The sequence below is a fragment of the Callithrix jacchus genome, chromosome X, assembly GCF_049354715.1.
Source record: "Callithrix jacchus isolate 240 chromosome X, calJac240_pri, whole genome shotgun sequence".
In the NCBI taxonomy this organism is placed as follows: domain Eukaryota; kingdom Metazoa; phylum Chordata; class Mammalia; order Primates; family Cebidae; genus Callithrix; species Callithrix jacchus.
In genome coordinates, this window is record NC_133524.1 from 13,087,766 (window position 1) to 13,113,336 (window position 25,571).

General features: G+C 40.8%; 1 protein-coding gene across 1 annotated transcript; it reads left to right on the top strand.

Moving 5' to 3' along the window:
- The first annotated feature begins 724 nt into the window (after positions 1 to 724).
- TLR7 (toll like receptor 7) lies at positions 725 to 24,153 on the top strand. The gene is made up of 3 exons (XM_002762618.7): positions 725 to 848; positions 1,327 to 1,427; positions 19,673 to 24,153. Exons 2-3 carry the CDS (start codon positions 1,425 to 1,427, stop codon positions 22,817 to 22,819), a joined length of 3,150 nt encoding a protein of 1,049 aa, XP_002762664.1. The 5' UTR covers positions 725 to 848; positions 1,327 to 1,424; the 3' UTR covers positions 22,820 to 24,153.
- The last annotated feature ends 1,418 nt before the right edge of the window (positions 24,154 to 25,571 follow it).

A 25,571-nucleotide genomic window follows, 5' to 3' on the forward strand; every position in this document is an offset into this window, starting at 1 on the left:
CTGTAACTGGCTTTTGAGCTGCTTTATCGCACCATTGACTTTTCAGCCCAGTGTATGTTAACCTCGATCATTAGCCACAGATGTCCCCATGCCACACTCTACATTTTCCAAATTCTCTCCAGATGGACTAAGTAGATTAAAGAACTTTAAACATAATACCGTATTTTGACTCTACCTAAAACATGTTCAATAATCAGTTAAGAACAATTCTCTTGAGGCCCACATTTTGAGAAGCAAATGCAGCTGAACTTTTTTAAGAGAAAAGTGAACAAACCAACTGGTAGCTTTGCCACTGCTTAAAAACCAGCTTCCTTTCCAGCTGGGCCTGAGACAGAACAAGGTAAATTTAGACATACATCTCTGATATCTATAGAACAGTGGTTGTCAACCCGGGGTGTTTCTGCCCCATAGGGGATAATTTTCAATGTCTGGAAACTTCTGTGATTGTCACAACTGGAAGGGGGCAGTGCTACTGGCATCTAGTGGGTATAGAGCAAGGATGCCACCAAACATCCTATGCTGCAACAAAGAATTATCTGATCAAAAATGTCAGTAGTGCTGAGGGCAAGAAACCCTGCTATAAAAAAGAAAGGTTTGTCTATAGAGCCGTTTGGATTTAGACAAGACATTGCCCCAATAGTGGTGGTAGAAATAAGAGGAACCCGGTGCTTTTGCAAAGCCCGTATCTGGGGTGGCTAAAATAATCATGCTCCTCCCCCAACCTGATCTTTCTAGTTGGAAACTCCAGGGCTGGCAGCCTGGAGTCTTTGTAAATCTACACTTCCTGCCACCCATCACTTCATCTCAGAAGACTCCAGATATAGGATCAGTCCATGCCATCAAGAAAGGTATTTTAAACATTGGAACACATATTGATAATTTAAGTAGGTAGATGTATGTGCTGTTATAAGGAAGTGGGGAGGAGAGGAGAGGGAACCGAAATTATATGCACGAATTTCTTTTTTAGAATATAAATTAAAAATGTGGTAGTCTAAAATGGCAATTCTTCGAAGATAAAGTTAGACTTTCAGTAACATTCGAAATGGTTTTCTGGAGTATGTCTCCAGTCTACCAAAGCATTTCAGATCTCGCTGTTTTGAATGTGCCCTCTTTGAAGATGAAGTTAGACTTTCAGTAATGCAGATAAAGTTAGACTTTCAGTAACGTCAGAAATGGTTTTCTGGAGTATGTCTCCAGTCTACCTAACTTTGAGAAAGTAAATACCATAAATAGATGTTTCAAGTGCATTTTGAAGCAATGATCCCAGCATGTCTTTCAGCTACAGTATTTTGCTCTCTTTGAAATGATGTGTTCTCTTCCTCTTAGTTGATGCTACTAGGCTCATCTCAAGCTGATCTTGGCACCTCTCATGCTCTGCTCTCTTCAACCAGACCTCTATATTCCATTTTGGAAGAAGACTAAAAATGGTAAGAACAACTCAGAGATCCTTAAAAAGTGGTATCTGTAATCTTTGTGGAAACAACGGAAACCAGCTGGCAAGAGCAATTGTTAAAGAATCTGTACTTAGGTTATTTGCTGGGGGAAAGTGCTTCCTGATATTTCTCAATTGGCCTTAATGAAGGGGGCATTTCACAATTTCAGATTAATCAATGCTTGCTCTGTCCAACTTCCTACAAGAAGTAAATATGTGCTTTGGAAAGGAGGAGCAGATGTTTGAATTGGGGACATAGCTTCTATGGATCTCATTTTTCAGCCTACATTTTTGGCTTTAAAGCCATAACAAATCGCTGAATTACTGAAGTTACTTTGTGCTTTTTCCAGCATATGGTGTTGTCTGAATGACTATGTGGATGGAACTGCGTGAGCAGGATCATAGAAATAAAATGCGGGAAATCCCCAGGCTTGAGTGCTGTCAAAGAAAACTGAATCTGGAAGGTAGATAAAGCGATACTACCAGGACTATTGCAACCAGCAGAAAGAGACCTCAATATAGAAAGGGGCTCAATTCCAAATACGGCCAAAGACCAGTAAAGATTTCTAGCCAAGGAATACAGTTGGGGGAGTCAGTGGACGGAAAATTACTAAAAGGAATCATCAAGGGTAAAAGGGATGCTGGCTAAACCACCTGACAGGATTCCTGCTGAAGACAGACCAGGGTGATCAGACCTCACTGGGGAATGGTGGGGGATGAGGAATTTGATCAGATATCAAAGGTGATCACATACCAAGAAGAGTGACTTATCAATCAAATGACTTGGTAGGATTCCTGCTTAAACTGGGCAATGCAAAGATGGACATGAAGCCCAAAGGCTGAAGCCTAGGGGTGTAGTGGAGGCTGATTAAGTTGAATTAAGGAGAGTCTGTCACACTGGCACTCCCAGTCACTAGTTGGGGGGTCTTGTGCCTGTCATCAAAGTCCTCTGAAACTCAGTTTCTCTGACTATAAAATAGGCATTAGAATCCCTCCCTAGCTGCCTTCCAGGGCCACTGTGAGGCTCAAATAATAGCCTATTTTTCAAGTCCTTTGCGAGTGGTTTGATGCAAGTGTGAGTTATTAGGTATGCCAAAACTTATTTGAAAAAAGGCATTAATGGCCTTTTTCTGAAATTATTTTGTCACTTAATTCAGACACATTGTAGATCTGAATGTTGGCTTCTAGGTTCATTTCGTGTCAAAGTTCCAATGAAGCATTTACCATGGGGCTACTATGCTGCAAAGGAAGCTACTGCTTATGGTTTCATTTCCTAGAAATCCAGATGTCTATTTTTTTTTTTTTGAGACAGAGTCTTGCTCTGTCGCCCAGGCTAGAGTGCAGTGGCGCAATCTTGGCTCACTGCAACCTCTGCCTCCCAGGTTCAAGTGACTCTCCTGCCTCAGCCCCCTGAGTAGCTGGGATTACAGGTGTGTACCACCACACCCAGCTAATTTTTGTGTTTTTAGCAGAGACAGTGTTTCACCATGCTGGCCAGGCTGGTCTCGAACTCCCAACCTCAAGCGATTTGCCCACCTTGGCCTCCCAAAGTACTGGGATTACAGGCGTGAGCCGGCGTGCCTGGCCCTGGATGTCTATTTTAATGCAAACCTATGCCCACATCTGTCTTTGCCCCTTGAGGGATGGCATAATGCGAATGATAGTAACACAGAGAGCTCACATTTCTTGATCACTCAAGTGTCATGCTGAGGGCTAGATACACGTGATTCTATGTTGGCCTCAAAGTAGCCCTATGTGGTAGAGATAAAGACACTGGGGCTTTGAGAGGTTAAGGAGCTTGGGTGGCTCTGAAGGCTGTGCTGAAGACTCCTCTGTTCTTCCTAGACCAAGTCCAGCACACACATAATAAAGGTGAGGTTGGATTATGATGGTTTCCTACTCAAGTACAAAGGAGAAATCATATATCTCTTCTAAGAAAAGACATGAAAAAAATTTTCAAGATGAGAAATTCAAAAGGCAAAAAAAGCACAGGGAAAATATTCAACTGTATTGAGTCATATGTCAGATCCTTTGATGTAGAGATTACACTTTAGAAACTGTTCTTAAGGAAGTGACCATGGATGAGGAAAATGTGGTACATACACACCACAGAGCACTATGCAGTCATAACAAGGGAGGAGACCATGTCCTTCGCAGGGACGTGGATGGAGCTGGAAGCCATTATCCTCAGCAAACTAACAGAGGAACAGAAAACCAAACACCACATGTTATCACTTATAAGTGGAAGCTGAACAATGAGAACACGTGGACACAGGGAGGGGAACAACATGCACTGTGGCAGGGGAGAGCATTAGGGAAAAGAGCTAATGCACGCGGGGCTCAATACCTAGGTGATGGGTTGATTTATGCGGCAAACCACCACGGCACACGTTTACCTATGTAACAAGCCTGTGCATGCTGCACATGTACCCCAGAACTTAACAAAATGAACAATAAAATATGTTGTTAAAAAAGGAAGGGGTCGTGGACATGGCAAACTATTCACCAAGACAGTCTGTGCAGCCAGGCCAAAAAAAAAAAAAAAAAATCTCATGTCCTGTGTTGGGAAGGGTGAATTAATTGTAGTATACTCATTAAATGGAATATTATATAATCATCAAATCATGTTTTTTTAAAAGAATATTGAATGACCTAAAAAAGTACTCATGGTATAATGTTAAATGAAGAAAGCAAGCTAGAAATTGCTAAGTGCCGTGTATTCGTGTTTTTACTACATCTGCTAGACAAATACTAGATGCTTACTAAATGTTGGACAGTCTGTGATGATGGTTTACATAAACACATGTGTTGCATATTCTAATCTCATTCGACATCCCTGCTTTATAACCATTCTACAGTTAGCAAATCAGAGGCTCATGAGGTCAAGTGATTTGTGAAAGTCAGAGAGCTCTTATGTGACAGAACAAGGATTTGAAACCAAATTTTTCTACTGACAAAGCTTTGGGCTATTACTAAAATGCTTCTCACTATGTGAAATAGATGCAGGCATGGGAGATTACCAGTAGAAGGGAACATCTTCCAAAATGTCAACAGCAGTTCAGCAAATTTAAAAGTAAAACCATTGTTCTGCTCTTAACCTATAGTAAATTTCGTTATGGCTAACAAAAGGGTTATTAAGTAATCCACGTATTAAATTAATACAATCTGATTATTTAAAAATTTGGAAGTCTGTACTAAAATGAAAATCATCACTACAGATTAACCAGCCAATCCTTTTGCACCCCAGGAATAAATAATGTATACCCGCAAAGCTTACCAAAGTTTAGGGCTGCGGTTGGCAAACTATGACCCATGGGCTATACCCCACCTGCTGTACAGCTCAGGAATTAAGATTATTTTTTTGTTTTGAAAAGATTGAAAAATATCAAAGCAAAATTACTATTTTGTGACGTGTAAAAGGTGTATTTAATTCAACTTTCAGTGTTCACAAATGGTTCTATTGTTTGTTTGTTTATATAGTGTTGATAAGTGCTCTGGCACTATGATGAAACTATTCAAGGAGTTGAATAGCGTGAACAGTTAGCAAATCAGAGGCTCATGAGGTCAAGTGATTTGTGAATCAGAGACCCAGATGGCCTGCAAGGCTTAAACCACTTACTAACGGGCCCTTTACAGAAAAAGTATGTCAGTCCATGGCTTACAGAAAATGAGAGCACATGGTATAAGGTCAAATAAGTTTGAGGACCCTATGGTCTTTGGTGACTGCTATGATGCATAATAGCTGTTGCGTTCCCAATTTGTGTAAGGCAACTTTATATCCTTTTATTCTTTTAGTTTGAAAACTAAGTCTGTTGGGCTAAAATGATAGGAAGTAAATAACTCTCCATTTTTTTTAGAAAAAGCAAATGGTTTACACCCTTGTACTTAAATTTTTCAGTGACGTCATGAAACTGATATTCATGGTATTTGTACTTTACAGAGATTAAACTATAATTAGAAATATTTCAAAATTCAAAAACAGGGGATATTTGTTAATAAATCTGTTTGGGAAATTCCTAGCAGAGGCTCAGTCTATAAAATGAATAACGTTTCAGCAACTTCCCTTATTCACAGGGCTTGGTTATTCTCTAGGGAGACAGACACAACACGTCTGTAGTTACCAAACAATTCAGTGTGATATCAACATGGCAAAAAGTCAGTGAATTTGAGGGCAATGGCTTCCAGCAATCGTCCCCCACTGCTTACTTCTTCCATGCCCTTTGTCAGCTTTCTTTAGCCAGGCAGCCATCCCCTCCAGTTTCTCCCAGCCCCCCAGCTGCAGGCTCCCCACCATCACAGAAAGCCCCTCGCTCACACATCTTGGCTCAAGCAATTCCTTCCCTCAGAAATGCAGATCCCAGTATTTCCTTTTAAACTCAGGCAACTTGGCTTTTTTCTGCTCTGTGATTTTGAAAGTTGCTTGGAGGAGGAGCTGAGTGCGTGGGGCTGTGGTCATCTCAGGGCTGTCATGTTGTGGCCCAGGGGGTGCCCACGGCCGTTTCTGCCTGGTGGGTTAGCTGGGTAGAAGAGTGGAGTCAGGAGAGCAATAAATCCTTTCTTAACTCACTATAAAAATACAAGTGTCCCCCAGGCCTCAAGTAGTCTCATCTCAAGATAAATTTCCTTTTGCAAAGAATTCTGCTGAAAATAATCCATTCTAGCCAGATAATAGCTATGCAAAGAATATATAATAGACTGGTAGAGGCATGCATGCACCTTTCAATACAGAAAGGTGAGGGTTTCTTTTGCTGGATGTGGTGGGTGGGGAAATTCCTTATTGCAATCGCACCCTTTTTCTCCATCCAGACAACTCTCTACTTTCTCCTCTTTCTCCCCGTTGTTTACCTACCTAGACTATCTGCTCCCATTTGTCCTGCCTGATGTCCTGCTCCAGTTACCTATCGTGGCATAAGGGATCACCTCAAAATGCAATGGCTTCAAACAACAGCAACCATATACTGCTTTCTGTCGTGGGTCCAGGGGTTGACCGGACTCATTAGGCAGCTCTCCCACAGGGTCTCCCTGGCGCTGGCAGTCAGGTGGTGACTGCGACTGGAATCACCTGAAGACTCACTCTACAAGTCTGATGCCTGGGCTGGGAGACTCAACAGCTAGGTGTTGGAGCAGCTGCAGCTTCTCGGGTGTCTCTCTAATATGGTGGCTGTCATATAGTCAGACTTCTTACTCCAAAGCAAGTGGGGGAGAGAAAGGGAGAGAGGGAGGAAGAGAGAAAGAGAGTCCCAGTATGTGCGAGGTGAAAGCTGTATTGCCTGTGAACCACCCACCATGTCTTTGGTCTGCTTGACTGGAAACCTCCTAGAAATGTTTGCTGTCTCCAATCCCTCTCTTTACATTCTTCCAAGAACTCTGAAGTCACATTTTATTTAGCTACTCCTTCAAACGTATCTGGTGTTAGGCCAGTTCTTACCCGCTCCAGCACTGCCATTGGGGACTTCTGGAGAATAGCCTCTCAACTAATTTCCATGCTTTCACCCTTGCCCCTCACCGTCTATTCTCAACACAGCAGCCAGCAGCATCCTTCTCAAATGTAAGTCAGATCAACTAACTGTCAGCTCAAAAACTTGCACCGCATCCTCATTCTACCCAGAGCAGAGACCACCAACCATGAAATGGTAGACAAAGCCCAACGTGTTTGGGGACACTCCCTCTCTGACTGAATCTCCTATTATTCTCCTACTCCCCCTGCTTCAGCAATACTGCCCTTGTTGCCATTTTTTTGTGTGAAATATTCCAGCATGTTTTCAGCCCGTGGCATTTTCTCTAGGCTAATCCCTCTGTGTGGAATGCATTTCCCCTGGCTGTCTGTATGGATGACTTTCTCTTTTACTTGAGGTCTTTGCTTAGATGTCAACTTCTTGATGATGCCTGTCCAAGCCGCCCTATTTTTCATCACAATCGTACCCCACATTCCCGATCTTTTTCACTCTACCCTGTTTCCTTTTTCGGTAACACTTATTACTCAACATGTGATATCATTTCTGACAGTTACATATTTTTGTGCTTATTATTTAGAGAACAGAAGCTACAGAAAAGCAGAAATCTTTTCTGTTTTATCCACTGATGTCCTGAATGCCTAGAAGAGTACCTGGCATGTTGCAGGCATCAATAAATACTTGTTGAATTTTTCCTTTTTCACAATTTCCTTCGATATTATTTTCTCTGTAATTTGATTTTTAAAGTTTTAATAAAAAACAATACATATTCTTTATGTCAAAAAGTCAAAGAGCAGAGAAAGGTGTAACATAAAAATAGAAGTCCCCCCTCTCACCAGTGAGGCTCCCTTCATATCACTGCCCAGAAGAAATTGCTATTAAAGGTTTCTGGTGTATTCTTTCCCATTTTCTCTGCAAATATAAATATATGTACATATATTTATCATAAAGGCATCATATGCTATATGTTATTCAATGCTGCTTTAAAAATCCCTTCTTTTAACTTAATGGTAGATCATGCATACCTTTTCATGTCAATACATACAGCTCTACCACGTTTTTTTTTTTTTTTTTTTTTTGAGATAGAGTCTTGCTCCATCACCAGGTGCCAGGCTGGAGTGCACTGGCGGGATCTCGGCTCACGGCAACCTCCGCCTCCCGGGTTCAAGCAATTCTCCTGCCTCAGCCTCCCGAGTAGCTGGGACTATAGGCACGCGCCACCACGCCCAGCTAATTTTTGTATTTTTAGTAGAGGGGGGGTTTCACCATGTTGCCAGGATGGTCTCGATCTCTTGACCTTCTGATCCACCCACCTCGGCCTCCCAAAGTGCTGGGATTACAGGCGTGAGCCACCGCACCCAGCCCTACCATATTTTTTTTAAGGGATATTTGGTATTTTACTACCGGTAGTTTCCCATTTTTAACCATTATCTTAGATTGATGGATTATCATGTAATTCTTCCTATTCTTACTATTTCACAGAGCTGAATTACACTAATAAAATAGTTTAATCTAAAGACATATAAGCCCAGGTGTGATGGTTCTGGTGTATAATTCTAGCACTTTGGGAAGCCAAGGCAGGCAAATCGCCTGAAGTCAGGAGTTTGAGACCAGCCTGGCCAACATGGTGAAACCCTGTCCCTACTAAAAATACAAACCTTAGCTGGGCATGGTGGTGGTTGCCTGTAACCCAGATACTCAGGAGGCTGGGGCAGGAGAATCGCTTAAACCTGGGAAGCAGAGATTGTAGTGATCCAAGTTCTGGCCAGTGTACTCCAGCCTGGGCGACAGAAAGGGACTCTGTCTTGAAAGAAATAAGTAAATAAATAAATAAGACGCATAATGCTTACTTAAAACAAAACATGTACTAGTTGTTTTTTTCCTTCCTCTGTGGAATTCTTAGAAGGTTTATGGTGGTTTGAAGCTTTGCATAGAACATTTTGAAAGAGCAGCAGCCTGAGGTTCTGGCGGCTATGAAAACTCTCAGCTGAAGACTCTGGCAGATAAGTTTCGGGGGTCTCTACACCAACCATTATAGTCATAGAATAAGCACAATAGAAAAGGACCATTAAGGTCCATTAGCTAAATCCCAGAGTTTGTAGATGAGAAAGTCAAGGTTCAGGATAATTCAACTGGTAGCCCTGCAGCAGACAGAGACTGCAAACAAATCTGCCTTAGAGTTCACATGGTGCTGACCCCTAGAATAAACAAACACGAGGGGAAATCAGGCTAACCCCAGTCTTCCTCTAACTTGTCGCAAGACACAAACCACTTACCTTCACTTCCTCATTCTTGCCATCTAATAGTTCCCAGTTATACACATGTCCTTCTCACTCCTCTGATTGCAACCAGACGTCTCTTACAAGTTTACAAAATTTTGAAGATAAAGTTAGAAACAGCTTGGTAAATGTTTGTTTCCTATTAGTAATCACATCTCTACAACTTAAACATTATGGTAGGAATATAATACAGATTTAAAATCAGTGAAATTCAGTCTTGAATATGGGCTCCAGTCCTGCCATCAAAATAATGCATCCAGGTGGATAGGTTTTGCCACTTTGAAGAGTTGTTTATTCAAACTTTTGTTTGAAGAGTAGGAAAGCAGTGTTACCTTTAGGTCTGACTTAGCCCTTGCCCCACAATCTGTTGTTTTTTCTCACTATAGATTTCCCTGACAGCAGAGAGAGTTCTGTGCTCAACAGATACACACAGCTTCTGACAACAGAGCAGTAGACGTATTTGGTTTCTAACTCAGCAGGAATGGTCTCTGGCTCATCATCATTTCCCTACTTTGTTTATCACAGTACCTTGCACAGAGTAGATTCTCAATCATGTTTGTTGAATGACTGTGTGAGCTTTTAATTCATTATGGAGGTAAGGCTCAATGTGCCTTTAAATTTATAAATTCACAAACTGCCCTAATGTAACATTACTAGATGACATGGTTTAACTGTGTCCCTGCCCAAATCTCACCCTGAATTGTAGCTCCCATAATCCTCATGTGTGGTGGGATGGACCCATTGGGAGGCAATTGAATCATGGGGCAGGTTTTTCTCATGCCGTTCTCATGATACTGGATAAGTCTCATGAGATCTGATGGTTTCATAAAGGGCAGTTCCCCTGCACACGCTCTATCGCCTGCTGCCATGTAAGATGTACCTTTGCTCTTCCTTCACCTTCCACCATGATTGTGTGGCCTCCCCAGTCATGTGGAACTGTGAGTCCATTAAACCTCTTTTATTTTATAAATTACCCAGTTTCGGGTATGTCTTTATTAGCAGCATGAGAACAGATGAATACAATGGACATCGGATGCAATTCATTAAAAAACATCTTAAAAGTGTCTTTCTTTTTTCTTCCTCAAGTTGGTCCCACTCAAAACATACACACCATTTTTTTTTTTTTTTGAGATGGAGTCTCACTCTTGTTGCCCAGGCTGGAGTGCAATGCCATGATATCAACTCACTGCAACCTCTGCCTCCTGAGTTCAAGCAGTTCTCCTGCCTCAGCCTCCCAAGTAGCTGAGATTACAGGCACACTCTACCATGCCTGGCTAATTTTGTAGTTTTAGTAGAGATGGGGTTTCACCATGTTGGCCAGGCTGGTCTCGAACTCCTGACTTCAGGTGATCCTCCTGTCTCGGTCTCCCAAAGTGCTGGGATTACAAGTGTGAGCCACCGTGCCTGGCCACCATTTTTTAATACTTGTAAATTTTTCTTATGAAAAACCAATTCCTCAATCCCCCAAAATGCCTAAGTAGCACAAAATAGAAATATTAGAGAACCAAGAATCCTTGAACTGAAAAGGAAATGAATCGAAATGCAGACACACATTATACCAAGTGTATTTACTGTAACTATGTGAGGCAAAATGAACAGAATTGGTCAACACTGAGTCTGAATCTTGGTTTGAAATTGCCTGTCTGATCTCTGCTTCCTCATCAGTAAAATAAGAATATTTATATGGCCTTTCAACTTCAGTGTGAGGGATCAGTGATGTAATATAAACAACAAGTCTGCCTTAGAACCTGGCACACCGAAAGTAATAAAAGGCAGCCATTATTTATAAAAACATGGTCAGATGGCTGTTCAATGTAAATACTGTATTTTCCATTTTAACTAAAGAGATGATTTATTGAGAAAGCAGAAACACCTGTGTGTACAAAATCACCCATTCCCATTTTTACAATAATTAGTTTGCTAATTGAGCATCCAAATTTACCCAGTGTATTTGCATGTGTAATTAGCTATGATTCATTACCAAAGCCAGGCCTATGTCATGGTACACTACCATATTTTACAAATCAAATTACTAAAAGATGCATGTATTTAGGCAATCATCGCAAAAAATAAAAAACCAAAGCAAAACAAAATAACATAGATTATTTGTGTCAGATGGAAAAATAGACCTGGCTTGATCCTGAACCCTTAAATCTTAAAATAACTTTAGTTGAAGCTAAGGTTCCAGCCTAAGTCTGAAGCAGGCAGTTTCCAATGGTTTGAAAGGAGAAATTTCTACACTGAAGGAAATTTCCATTGGAATAAAGGAATATTTCACACTTTTTAAAACAGTTTGAAGGTGATTTTATTTTTATTTTTATTTTTTTAATTGCATTTTAGGTTTTGGGGTACATGTGAAGAACATGCAAGACATTTGCATAGGTACACACATGGCAGTGTGTTTTGCTGCCTTCCTCCCCTTCACCCACATTTGGCATTTCTCCCCAGGCTAACCCTCCCTAGCTCCCCCCCCAGCTCCCCCCCTACCACTGTCCCTCCCCTCTTCCCCCCAATAGACCCCAGTGTTTGGTACTCCCTTCCCTGTGTCCATGTGTTCTCATTTTTCATCACCCACCTATGAGTGAGAATATGCGGTATTTCATTTTCTGTTCTTGTGTCAGTTTGCTGAGAATGATGTTCTCCAGATTCATCCATGTCCCTACAAACGACACGAACTCATCATTTTTGATTCCTGCATATATTCCATGGTGTATATGTGCTACATTTTCCCAATCCAGTCTATCATTGATGGGCATTTGGGTTGGTTCCAGATCTTTGCTATTGTAAACAGTGCTGCAATGAACATTCGTGTGCATGTGTCCTTATAGTAGAACGATTTATAGTCCTTTGGATATATACCCAGTAATGGGATTGCTGGGTGAATTGGAATTTCTATTTCTAAGGCCTTGAGGAATCGCCACACTGTCTTCCACAATGGTTGAACTAATTTACACTCCCACCAGCAGTGTAAAAGTGTTCCTTTTTCTCCACATCCTCTCCAGCATCTGTTGTCTCCAGATTTTTTAATGATCGCCATTCTAACTGGCGTGAGATGGTATCTCAATGTAGTTTGGATTTGCATTTCTCTAATGACCAGTGATGATGAGCATTTTTCATATGTTTGTTGGCCTTATGTATGTCTTCTTTTGTAAAGTGTCTGTTCATATCCTTTGCCCACTTTTGAATGGGCTTGTTTGTTTTTTTCCTGGAAATCTGTTTGAGTTCTTTGTAAATTCTGGATATCAGCCCTTTGTCAGACGGGTAAACTGCAAAAATTTTTTCCCATTCTGTTGGTTGCCGATTCACTCTAGTGACTGTTTGTTTTGCCATGCAGAAGCTATGGAGTTTGATTAGGTCCCATTTGTCTATTTTGGCTTTTGTTGCCAATGCTTTTGGTGTTTTGTTCATGAAGTCCTTGCCTACGCCTATGTCCTGAAGGGTTTTGCCTAGATTTTCTTCTAGGGTTTTTATTGTGCCAGGTCTTATGTTTAAGTCTTTAATCCATCTGGAGTTAATTTTAGTGTAAGGTGTCAGGAAGGGGTCCAGTTTCTGCTTTCTGCACATGGCTAGCCAGTTTTCCCAACACCATTTATTAAACAGGGAATCCTTTCCCCATTGCTTGTTTTTGTCAGGTTTATCAAAGATTGTATGGTTGTAGATATGTTGTGTTGCCTCCGATGCCTCTGTTTTGTTCCATTGTTCTATATCTCTGTTTTGGTACCAGTACCATGCTGTTTTGATTACTGTAGCCTTGTAGTATAGTTTGAAATCCAGTAGTGTGATGCCCCCCGCTGTGTTCTTTTTGCTTAGAATTGACTTGGCTATGCGGGCTCTCTTTTGGTTCTATATGAAGTTCATGGTGGTTTTTTCCAGTTCTGTGAAGAAAGTCAATGGTAGCTTGATGGGGATAGCGTTGATTCTGTAAATTACTTTGGGCCATATAGCCATTTTCACGATATTAATTCTTCCTAACCATGAACATGGAATGTTTCTCCATCTGTTTGTGTCCTCTCTTATTTCGTTGAGCAGGAATATTTCACACTTTGAAGTCATCTTCTCTAGATGATCTTTTAGGTATACTTTCTCTTTAAATAACAAATTTAGAAAGGCTTTGTTCATTTGTTTAGAGTTAATTCCATGCACAAGTTTAACATAGCCTAAGGTTTGGTCTAGACCAGGGGTTTGCCAACTGTCACCTGTGGGCTAAATCTGTCCATCACATGTTTTTGTTTTTTTTTTCAATCTGTGAGCTAAGTATAGGTTTTACTATTCTAATAAATAGTGAGTTCATTTTTTTCCCTCACCTGCTTGATCAGAGCCCAATTTTCTCATTGTAGTTAATCTTCCTTCTGGCATGCATCTTGGAATGCAAACTTGCTGGTATCTCTGAGTTCCAGGTTTTCTGTGGAGAGCCTACAGACGTTTTGTTTGGCATAAAGCATTCCAAGGGTCAGTGGCCTTGGGCTCAACTATTGAGCATAAGACAAGGGCAGCCCCATCCTGACTGTGTCTCTTCCCACAAGAGACAAATGAGCTCTGTGCCTTCACTGGGATTTCAGGTTCAAAGGGACAGAGCTTCTGAGAAAAAGGATTATGAAAGAGTCTGTCTGCATCTCTGCTTCATGTGCCCTTCCAATGACACCGTCCTCTTTTCTTCTGTGGCATGCTCCCCACTTCAATCCTTCCTTCAGAGGTCCCAAACCCTCCTGGTCTCTCCTTGTCACCTTGACAAATCTGATCTTGAGGGAAAAACCTTACTATTTATACTAGTATAACATGAGTCTTCTATGGGATTTTAAGAAAGTTCAAAACCTTGGGTTACTTAGCAGATATTTAGCTTGCACTCACTATGTGGCGGGCATCCTAATGATGGAGTACATGTCAAGACAAACAAGGTTTCTGAACCTCAAAGTGTTCTCCATTTATAGGGGCAGATGGCTGAGTTGACTTCTCAAGAGGCAGAATAGCAGAGTGGCTAAGAGTGCCAGCTTTGTCTCAGTCGCCTCGCTCTCACCTCACCATTCATTTCACTTTCCTCATTGTAAATGAGCATATCTCTTAGAATTGGGATAAGCATTAAATAATATAGGCTTGAATGAGTTTCCTTAGAATTAATTCCATGCACAAGTTTAACACAGTATAAGGTTTGGTCTAGACCAGAGGTCTGCCAACTACGATTTGAGGGCTAAATCTGTCCCACTACCTGTTCTTTTCTTTTAAATGACCTTTAAGCTAAGAATGGGTTTTACTATTCCAACAAGGTACATTCTAAGTGGTTATCTAAGTACCTCCAAAATATCCTGAACTTTGCCTAAAATATTTACCATCTGGCCCTTTGCAGAATAAGTTTGCTGACTTATTGGTCTGGACCAATGTTGTCTAATAAAACTTTCTGCAATGATGAAACTGTTCTACATCTGTACCCTTCAATACAGCAACCACTAGCCTAATGTGGCTTTTGGAGCCCTTGAAATATAGTTAGTGTGACTAAGAGATTGAATTTGAATTAATTTAAATTTTAGAAGCCACATGTGACTGTGACGTTAGAGCAGCTCTAGTCAGTCTGAAGTCTAAATTAGAGTCTGCTTTGTTAGTGCTTCCCTCTCTCAACTGAATCAACTACGCTGAGACTGCATGAATCAAGGGGAAGGCCACACTCTCAATCAAATTTTTTGCCCTGGACTGGTTTTCATTGTCTGCTAGAAAATGCTTAATGGGAAATACTTAGAAAATGCACACACTTATTTCATTGAAGTTGCTACTTTGTATCCATTACATCTGCTTTATTTTGAGGTAAACTATAGTAGAAGTTGGCTTTTTCAACCCTGCAAAGCCCTAAAATTAAGGATCCCTTACTCAATTTAGACTGTAGAGTTGCAGCCAGAGCAAAACTGTATTTCCTTCTAACTTCAGTCCTATTTCATATCTCTTGTAAGACTGCTAAAAACTGGAAGAAGCCACCAACACACATCATCATTATGAATATTGCCAAATCATTTCCCCTAAGAGTACAGTCACAGTTGGCATGTGTTCTGCCCTCCAGCATAGCATGGGTGACAGTTTTATCGGATATCTTGTGATGGCCTGACATGGGCCACCCAGCTTGAGGGTAGCTGAGTCTTGCCAATAGCCTGATGACATCTGCATCACATATTTTAGGTACACTCATGGACAGTAACTTATTTCCAAATTCTATACTGGTTAAAATTAGGTTTGCATTTGTGCAATAGAAAATCCAGTTGACATTGGCTTAGTATATCAATTTTTTGGTTTCTCATAAACTCTTGGCCATCAGCAGTACCGAACCATTATTTCTGCTCTGTCTCTGAGGTCATACAAGGAAGGATCTGGATGCCCTGGGTCATCTAGCTGGTGGCTCTACCATCCCTAGCACATTTTTCTCATGTGCATTGCCCAAGATGGTTGGCTACAACATCCAGATCACAGAATCTGGATGGAAGTAGACAGCAGAAAGGGGAAAAGCCCCACCACTTAAGAACATGTCCCACGCACACCTTACTTCCGCCCAAATTACATTGGCTGTCACTTAGTCATACAGCCACACTTAGCTGCAAGTCTGTTCGGGAGATATCATTATTTTTCAGAGTGGTATATGCCCAACTACAAATGGAGGTGCTGTCATTATGAAATGAGAGAACGGCAGAAAAGATATTGAGAGATGCGTAGCAATTTCTGGACTCTATGGGGATTTAAAAAAAAGAATTGAGAGTATCCAAATTCAGGATCAAAATCAAAATTCAGGACCAAAAAATATCAATAAATATCACCTGGAATAAGAACAGCATACAGTTAAGCTACACATATACAAGTGTCAGCATCTTGTCTGGAAGAAACTAATGATCTATCTACTTGGTATTTTAGATATGTGTTTTTTTCTCCCTTCTACAGGATTTTGAGCTCCTTAAGGGCAGAGACTTTGTGTCTCCTTCTCCTAGTAGGTATCCAATATGTATCTGTCAAATGAAAGAATGAATATGAGTCACTAGAACTCCAATATATATTATAAATTCTTTCTCACAAGATAATTAGAATGATTCCCAGCTAAGGAATTGTTGGGGCATTGTCTGGTCCAGATCCACCGTCTGGGTCCTTGTTGTGTCCGATATTGTTGTTTCTGTGTCCATCATTCTTTCACAGGGTATCTTCTACTGGGCACAGAGCCTGCCTCAGAGGAGCGTATGGGTAAAGAACTACCAAGAGAGGACTAGGACCCAGTTCTTCCAGCCCTCCATCCAGAGTGCTTTTCACAACTGCATGTGTAATAAGTGCAGTAAGAGATAAGAGGAGGGAGTGATTACTCCTGTCTGGTTTGATCCCAGAAGGTTTTTTGAAGAAAGTATTTTTGAATGAGACATTATAATAACAGAGCTTCTTAAACCTTTCCCCCCAAGGAATCCCTGGGCAGACAGAAGAGACAGAAATAAGGCCCCTGCTTAGTCTGGGGATATAGACTGAAGAAACCTACTCCAAGGAAAATTTTTTTTCATTTTTTTACTTCACTATTCATTGATTGTGCATTCATTCTTTCATTCACGTGTCTAGCAAACATAACGGAGTCCTAATTAAATGCCAGGCATTGTTTTTTGAACACAATAGACCCTACCCTCTTGGAGCTTACATTCTTGTACAGAATAGACATCAAACAAATAAGCAACATAAATCAGCAAGATAATTTCTGATCGTGCTAAAAGCTATGACCTAAATCAGAGTAATCTAATACAGAGTGCACATACCTCTCTGTGCCTCAGTTGACTCATCTGTAAAATGGAGATAATAATAGAGGTCTATGCTGGGCGTGATGGCTCACACCTGTAATCCCAGCACTTTGGGAGGCCGAGGTGGGTAGTTCACTTGAGGTCGGGAGTTTGAGGTCAGCCTAACTAACATGGCGAAACCTCCTCTCTACTAAAAATACAAAAATTAGCCAGACATGGTGACACATGCCTGTAATCCCAGCTACTTGAGAGGCTGAGGCAGGAGAATCGCTTGAACCTGGGAGGTGGAGGTTGCAGTGAGCCGAGATCACGCCATTGCACTCCAGCCTGGGCAACAAGAGCGAAACTCAGTCTCATAATAATAATAATAATAATAATAATAATGTTTGTAATTCCAAAATGCAAAACTGAAAGCTTTGTCCTAACTCAGTTGATTGCAAACATATGATTTGAACACATTTGGAGGTGGATCTTGACCTGAACTGAATGAGTTATTTATTCTTTTTTTAAAAAATAATTCCACTTAGAGTGGAGAATCCTACATGTCACTGCAGAAATTTTGTGTTTGATTACGGGATGCTGCCCCGGGCCTCAATAGGTATTACATAATCTAGGGTATATGCAGCATATTACTTTCTAAAATTTGAAAAATTCTGAATTACAAAACACATGTAGCACTAAAGGTTTTGGATAAAGGATTGAAGACCTGTAGTATTCATTATTGTGAGGATTAAATGAATTAATATATGGAAAACACTTAAAATGATGCTTGACATATGGTAAGTGCTACCTAAGTTAACTACTATTACTATTATTATCACTATTCTTACATGGTAGAATACTTAGATAAGTTGGTCAGGGAAAGCGTCTCTGAGGATGTGTCACTTGAATAGGCAACTAAGGGGTGGTAATGACCTGGCTGTGGGAAGAGGAGGAGAAAGATGATTTCAGGAAGAGGAAACAGCAAGTGCCACGACTGCAGTGGTTACAAGGCTGGCTTGAATGCAGAACAGAAAACAGACCAGATGGCCGATGTGTGGTGAAGGAGGGGAAAGATCGTTCAAGGTCAGAGAGGTAGGCTGAAGTCAGATCACGCATGATATGAGCAATGGTGAAGAGTTTGGATTTCATTTAGAGTGTAATACGAAGACATTACAGTTGATTTGACTCAGGTTTATAAAGAATGCTCTGATGCTGTTTGATGAATGAGTTGTAGAGGAGGAGGAGCAGGGAGAATTTGGAATCTAGCATAGTGGTCCAGATGAGACGTAGTAACTAATTGGAGTAGGGAGGTGGTAACAGTCGAAGAGAAAAGTGGACAGGTGTGAGAAAAAAGTTTAGAAATAAAGGGGGGAAAGGTTTTCTGATTAATTTGCATTCTAATTTATAATTTGCCAGTGTATAGAGGCTAAAAATTTCACAGTCATTATCTCAGGTGTGTTAAGGCCAGTGGTGCGCTGGACCCCACTTGAAAATGGCCATGGGGGGGAACATTTACACTATAGAAACTGACAAATGCTACAAATCAAGACAACAAATCAGGGAGGTGAGAGGTGAGAGAAAGCTTATTGTTAAACATTTATCAGCACACCACTGCTGAAGGTGACTTTATTTTTCAACAACTAAACTTCCTTTATTTTACAGCCTCCATTTTCCCTGATCACGAATACACTTAAGCTAGGCACATCCTGGGAAACTCAGTTTGAGGATTGCTGTCTCAATCACTTCGTGTTTTTAACTCAATTGAGGGATCCTCCCACTTCTTCCCAGGGTCTCATCTAGGTACATGGGAATGGGATGGGAAGAGGGACCTTCATGATTGTCATTTATCCATGTTGGCCCCCTCTAAAGTACAACTCCCCTCTCTGCTTTACAATCGACCTTTATGGGTAGGTTCCCATATGTCCCAGTTTGCCTGATAGACTCTTGGTTTATGCCTATAGTCTTGGCGTAATTATTTACAGCCCCACTTCACTCCTGTAAGTATACTAATGGATCAGTTATGTGGTTCCTCTCATTATGCATCACCCAGGCAGTGCTCTGATTCTATTACTCTCTCCTCTCCAAATTTATGTAATGTAAACCCAACGTGTAGGGAAAACGCTCATCCTAAAATCCCCTTGGAGGGAATGATTTGCAATAAGATTTCCAAAACCAATACAAGAGGAGAGCCAGATTATAGAATGGCAGTGCCAGAATGGCAAGAATATATGTTTTATAATCAAATGCCACTTACTAGTTGTGTAACCTTGGGTCAATCAGTTAATATTGCTGAGTGATCTTCATTTATAAAATGGGAATCAGAATATTCTGATGCTCAAATATTATAAAAGACTCATGTAGTGTGTACCAAGGCAGGTTTATCAAGTCCACATTAATTCCACTAAAGTCTTCATGTGTTCTTTTTCCTAGGTGTATCCATATTTTAACATTTCTTCAACCTCTAAATTTCCAACTTTGGCGGTGAATTGATGGCTCTGCCATTTTAGTGTTCTATGTACCAACGAATAGGAAAATGCTGCTTCTACCATCCTGAAAGCTATTTTGCTAAACAGCTAAGATGCTAAAAGCTAAATATGTAACTAAATAATTGTAAATCTCAATACTTGACAAATACAGTCATGGGGTGGGGGCTGCTGTTTAGACACTTGAAAACAAGACCTAAATTGTTTATTTTTAAAATATTACAAAAGAGAGGCAGCAAATGGGAATTTTCAATTCTGATTCTTGGTATATTTTAGAACAATGATTTGTTCTTTCTTATACTTTCAGGTGTTTCCAATGTGGACACTGAAGAGACAATTTCTTATCCTTTTTAACATAATCCTAATTTCCAAACTCCTTGGGGCTAGATGGTTTCCTAAAACTCTGCCCTGTGATGTCACTCTGGATGTTACAGAGAACCATGTGATCGTAGACTGCACAGACAAGCATTTGACAGAGATTCCTGGAGATATTCCCACCAACACCACGAACCTCACCCTCACCATTAACCACATACCAGACATCTCCCCAGCGTCCTTTCACAGACTGGACCACCTGGTAGAAATCGATTTCAGATGCAACTGTGTACCTATTCGACTTGGGTCAAAAAACAACGTGTGCACCAGGAGGCTCCAGATTAAACCCAGAAGCTTTAGTGGACTCACTTATTTAAAATCCCTTTACCTGGATGGAAACCAGCTTCTAGAGATACCGCAGGGCCTTCCGCCCAGCTTACAGCTTCTTAGCCTTGAAGCCAACAACATCTTTTCCATCAGAAAAGAGAATCTAACAGAACTGGCCAACATAGAAATACTCTACCTGGGCCAAAACTGTTATTATCGAAATCCTTGTAATGTTTCATATTCAATAGAAGAAGATGCCTTCCTAAATTTGACAAAGTTAAAAGTGCTCTCCCTGAGAGATAACAATGTCACGACCATCCCTACTGTTTTGCCATCTACTTTAACAGAACTCTATCTGCTCAACAACATGATTGCAAAAATACAAGAAGGTGATTTTAATAACCTCAACCAATTACAAATTCTGGACCTAGGTGGAAATTGCCCTCGTTGTTATAATGCCCCATATCCTTGTACACCATGTGAAAATAATTCTCCCCTACAGATCCCTGAAAATGCTTTTGATGCACTGACAGAATTAAAAGTTTTACGTCTGCGCAGTACCTCTCTTCAGCATGTGCCTGCAAGATGGTTTAAGAACATCAACAACCTCCAGGAACTAGATCTGTCCCAAAACTTCTTGGCCAAAGAAATTGGGGATGCCAAGTTTCTGCATTTTCTCCCCAACCTCATCCAGTTGGATCTGTCTTTCAATTTTGAACTTCAGGTCTATCGTGCATTTATGAATCTATCGCAAGCATTTTCTTCACTGAAAAGCCTAAAAATTTTACGGATCAGAGGATATGTCTTTAAAGAGCTGCAAAGCTTTAACCTCTTGCCGTTACATAATCTTCAAAATCTCGAAGTTCTTGATCTTGGCACTAACTTTATAAAAATTGCTAACCTCAGCATGTTTAAACAATTTAAAAGATTGAAAGTCATCGATCTTTCAGTGAATAAAATATCACCTTCAGGAGATTCAAGTGAAGTTGGCTTCTGCTCCAACGCCAGAACTTCTGTAGAAAGTTCTGAACCCCAGGTCCTCGAACAATTACATTATTTCAAATACGATGAGTATGCAAGGAGTTGCAGGTTCAAAACCAAAGAGGCTTCTTTCGTGCCTATTAATGAAAGCTGCCACCAGTATGAGCACACCTTGGATCTAAGTAGAAACAATATATTTTTTGTCAAGTCCTCTGATTTTCAGCATCTTTCTTTCCTCGAATGCCTGAATTTGTCAGGAAATAGCATTGGCCAAACTCTTAGTGGCAGTGAATTCCAACCTTTAGTAGAGCTGAAATACTTGGACTTCTCCAACAACCGGCTTGATTTGCTCCATTCAACAGCATTTGAAGAGCTTCACAAACTGGAAGTTCTGGATATAAGCAGTAATAGCCATTATTTTCAATCAGAAGGAATTACTCACATGCTAAACTTTACCAAGAACCTAAAGGCTCTGCAGAAACTGATGATGAATGACAATGACATCTCTTCCTCCACCAGCAGGACCATGGAGAGTGAGTCTCTTAGAACTCTGGAATTCAGAGGAAATCACTTGGATGTTTTATGGAGAGATGGTGATAACAGATACTTACAATTATTCAAGAATCTGCTAAAATTGGAGGAATTAGACATCTCCAGAAATTCCCTAAGTTTCTTGCCTCCTGGAGTTTTTGATGGTATGCCTCCAAATCTAAAGAATCTCTCTTTGGCCAAAAATGGGCTCAAATCTTTCAACTGGGGAAAACTTCAGTGTCTGAAGAACCTAGACACTTTGGACCTCAGCCACAACCAACTGACAACTGTCCCTGAGAGATTATCCAACTGTTCCAGAAGCCTCAAGAAACTGATTCTTAAGAATAATCAAATCAGGAGACTGACAAAGTATTTTCTACAAGATGCCTTCCAGTTGCGATATCTGGACCTCAGTTCGAATAAAATCCAGATGATCCAAAAGACCAGCTTCCCAGAAAATGTCCTCAACAATCTGGAGATGTTGCTTTTGCATCATAATCGGTTTCTGTGCACTTGTGATGCTGTGTGGTTTGTCTGGTGGGTTAACCATACTGAGGTGACTATTCCTTACTTGGCCACAGATGTGACTTGTGTGGGGCCAGGAGCACACAAGGGCCAGAGTGTGGTGTCCCTGGACCTGTACACCTGTGAGTTGGATCTAACTAACCTGATTCTGTTCTCACTTTCCATATCTGCATCTCTCTTTCTCATGGTGATAATGACAGCCAGTCACCTCTATTTCTGGGATGTGTGGTATATTTACCATTTCTGTAAGGCCAAGATAAAGGGGTATCAGCGTCTAATATCACCAGACTCTTGCTATGATGCTTTTATTGTGTATGACACTAAAGACCCAGCTGTGACAGAGTGGGTTTTGGCTGAGCTGGTGGCCAAACTGGAAGACCCAAGAGAAAAACATTTTAATTTATGTCTCGAGGAAAGGGACTGGTTACCAGGGCAGCCAGTTCTGGAAAACCTTTCCCAGAGCATACAGCTTAGCAAAAAGACAGTGTTTGTGATGACAGACAAGTATGCAAAGACTGAAAATTTTAAGATAGCATTTTACTTGTCCCATCAGAGGCTCATGGATGAAAAAGTAGATGTGATTATCTTGATATTTCTTGAGAAGCCCTTTCAGAAGTCCAAGTTCCTCCAGCTCCGGAAAAGGCTCTGTGGGAGATCTGTCCTTGAGTGGCCAACAAACCCGCAAGCTCACCCATACTTCTGGCAGTGTCTGAAGAATGCCCTGGCCGCGGACAATCATGTGGCCTATAGTCAGGTGTTCAAGGAAACGGTCTAGCCTTTCTTTGCAAAACACGACTGCCTAGCTTACCAAGGAGACGCCTGACTTCCTAAATTGTTTTCATATATATCACACCAAAAGCATGTTTTGAAATTCTTTAAGAAATGAGATTGCTCATATTTCAGGGGAGTCACCAATGTCTGTCACAGGAGTTGGAAAGGTAGGATTTATATAATGCATTGAATCTTCTTTCTTATCTCTGTGTCTCTATTTGCACTTGAGTCTCTCACCTCAGCTCTTGTATAAAATACTGTTGGGAAAACAGTGGCAAGTAAAGGACACGGGGTTGTGATTCTCCTGCAATCGTGATGATTAAACATACACACAATCATGAGATTGAGAAGAACTGCATTTCTACCCTTAAGAAGTGCTGGTACATATAGAAATAGGGTTAAAAATTAAAAAAAAGCTCAAGCTCCATCTATATGAGACCAAAATGTACCAGAGTTAGTTTAGTCGGGGGGGGGGAACCCCAGTCAACTTCTTAACCAATTGCTTCCATGTCATCAGGGCCCCTTCTGTGCAGAGTGAGTGTTGCTGCTTCAGTGCTTCCTGATCTTTCCCATGGGCCTGCTCCGGGGTTCCACAGGGAAACAGAAGGAAACAGCCTTACCATAAATGGATATGGTCCACCTAGCAATGGAAAAATATTTAAATGATCCACCTTTATACAAAGTGATATTCTCTACCTTTCACAGTTTATCTGCTTAAATGTTTTTATCTGCAGTGCAAAGTACTGTATACAAAGTACAATTTCCTCATCCAGTATCTTTCAAACTGTTTTGTTAACTAATGTAATGTAAACTGTTTTGTTAACTAATGTAATGTAAACTGTTTTGTTAACTAATGTAAATATCTGCAGCCTTGATGGTTTTTATGGCAAACCCTAAAGGAGGACTCCAAGAGCATGTATTTATTTATAGTTTTATCACAGATGACAATTATTTGAATGCCAATTATATGGATTTCTTTCATTTTTTGCTGCGGGATGGGAGAAGAAACCAAAGTTTATAGAACTTTAGCTATCAGATTCAAAAACGACAGAAAGAACCAAGACATTCTTAAGATGCATGTACTTTCAACTGGGTATAAATTCATAAGTTCAAGACTGCAACATGACCAATTTGCTTTATTTCATGGAAGAAGTGATATACAAAGGTGTTTGTGCCATTTGGAACACAGTGTGCATGTGTTCAAGCATTAGCTTGGAGACATCGTATTTTCCTCATATGTGGCAACACCAAAGGCTTATTGGTTCAATAAGGGTCACAAATTTCCAAATTAATCTCTGGAACACAGAGGTGATTAAATTGCTGGAGTCAACTATTTCACAACTTCTGTAAGCTTCATTGTGTTTCATAGTTTCTGTTCTTCTTCAGTGAGAACAAGGACAATGGCATTAAAAAATCAGCTTTTAGCCATTATAAATTTTTTTCTATTAAAACACATAATACATAAAAATCACTTGAAGACAACTTAAACATCTTCTGAAATGGATCAAGAGGAAGGGAAACTGAAAGTAATGCAACTCAGAAACCACAGAGTATTTTGACATGAGGTTAAGTACAGTGGTTTGCTGTAGGAAAACAACAGCACACCAACAGATGATTTTTATCTGAATTCCCTGTAATCTTGACATGTCATTCATTTAACTTTCTGAGGGCCCTCAGGGAAGTTTTGAAGGACTAAAGCTGTTCATAGATGGTCTCCACAAAGCTCTGAATGCGGGGCTTCTCTGCTGACTGGCCTCTGGTTGGCTCTGCCCCAGAAGGGACTCCCAGATTCTCCATGAATTCTACTTCCACCATCAAGGGTTGGCCCAAGCCCCTTGCAAACCTGACTTGGACAGGGAATGTCCTTTATCTTTAGATATACACCTTAGCAAGATTTGGGCATTTTTAGAATCCAAAGCAAGGGAGGCACTCAGCAGGGAAAATATTATGAATGAGAAAAAGGCAAAACAAGTGTCTTCAGTTTACAGAGGAGAGAGAGGATGAGTCTGATTGTAGCACCGACCCTCAGTCAGGATCTTTCAGCCCCATCTGCAGGTCTACTTCCAGCTCCATCTGTCTAGACACTCTTTTAGGTCCAGATCACTTCTTACATGTGGCCAAGGAATGTAAAGTACACAAGGAGTTGTAGCGACCTGAGAGTGTGAGTATCTTGTGTCCAACTCCGAGGAAGCTGTGATGGGGATAGCAAGGAAACACACTCTTCTCATTTATAATGCCTTTGCCCCTCCCGTAAGATATGCTTTTTTATTTACTTCCTCATTCTCATACTAACTCGGGTGAACAAGAGAACCAAGTTGCACATCCTGTTAGTTATTTATGGCCCAATTTTAACATGGGGGTGGAGTTGAGGTTGGATTTGTTCTTCTGCCTCTGCTGCACATGCTCATTAAGCAGGAATACTGTTCATGGGAAAGGCTTAGTCACAGTGGGAGCACATCCTGCCTTGGAGCTTTGGGTCACTGTGTCCTAGAAGCAGGTAGTTATAGCACACACTGCTCCTGGCATCTACTAGAAGATGGAGCCCTTGACCCTAAGAAACACTGGGAACGATCTGTACCCTCCAAAGTCCAGTAGCTATGTGGGAAGGAAACAATCAAAGAACATGATTGAGGGGACTCAGAGAGATGTGCTTCAGACAACACCAAGACAGAAAATTAATGCATTCACCAAGTTAACAATGTAACAAAGGTGAACAAGAGACCAACTCACCTGCCAACCAACATTGTGAATACGGA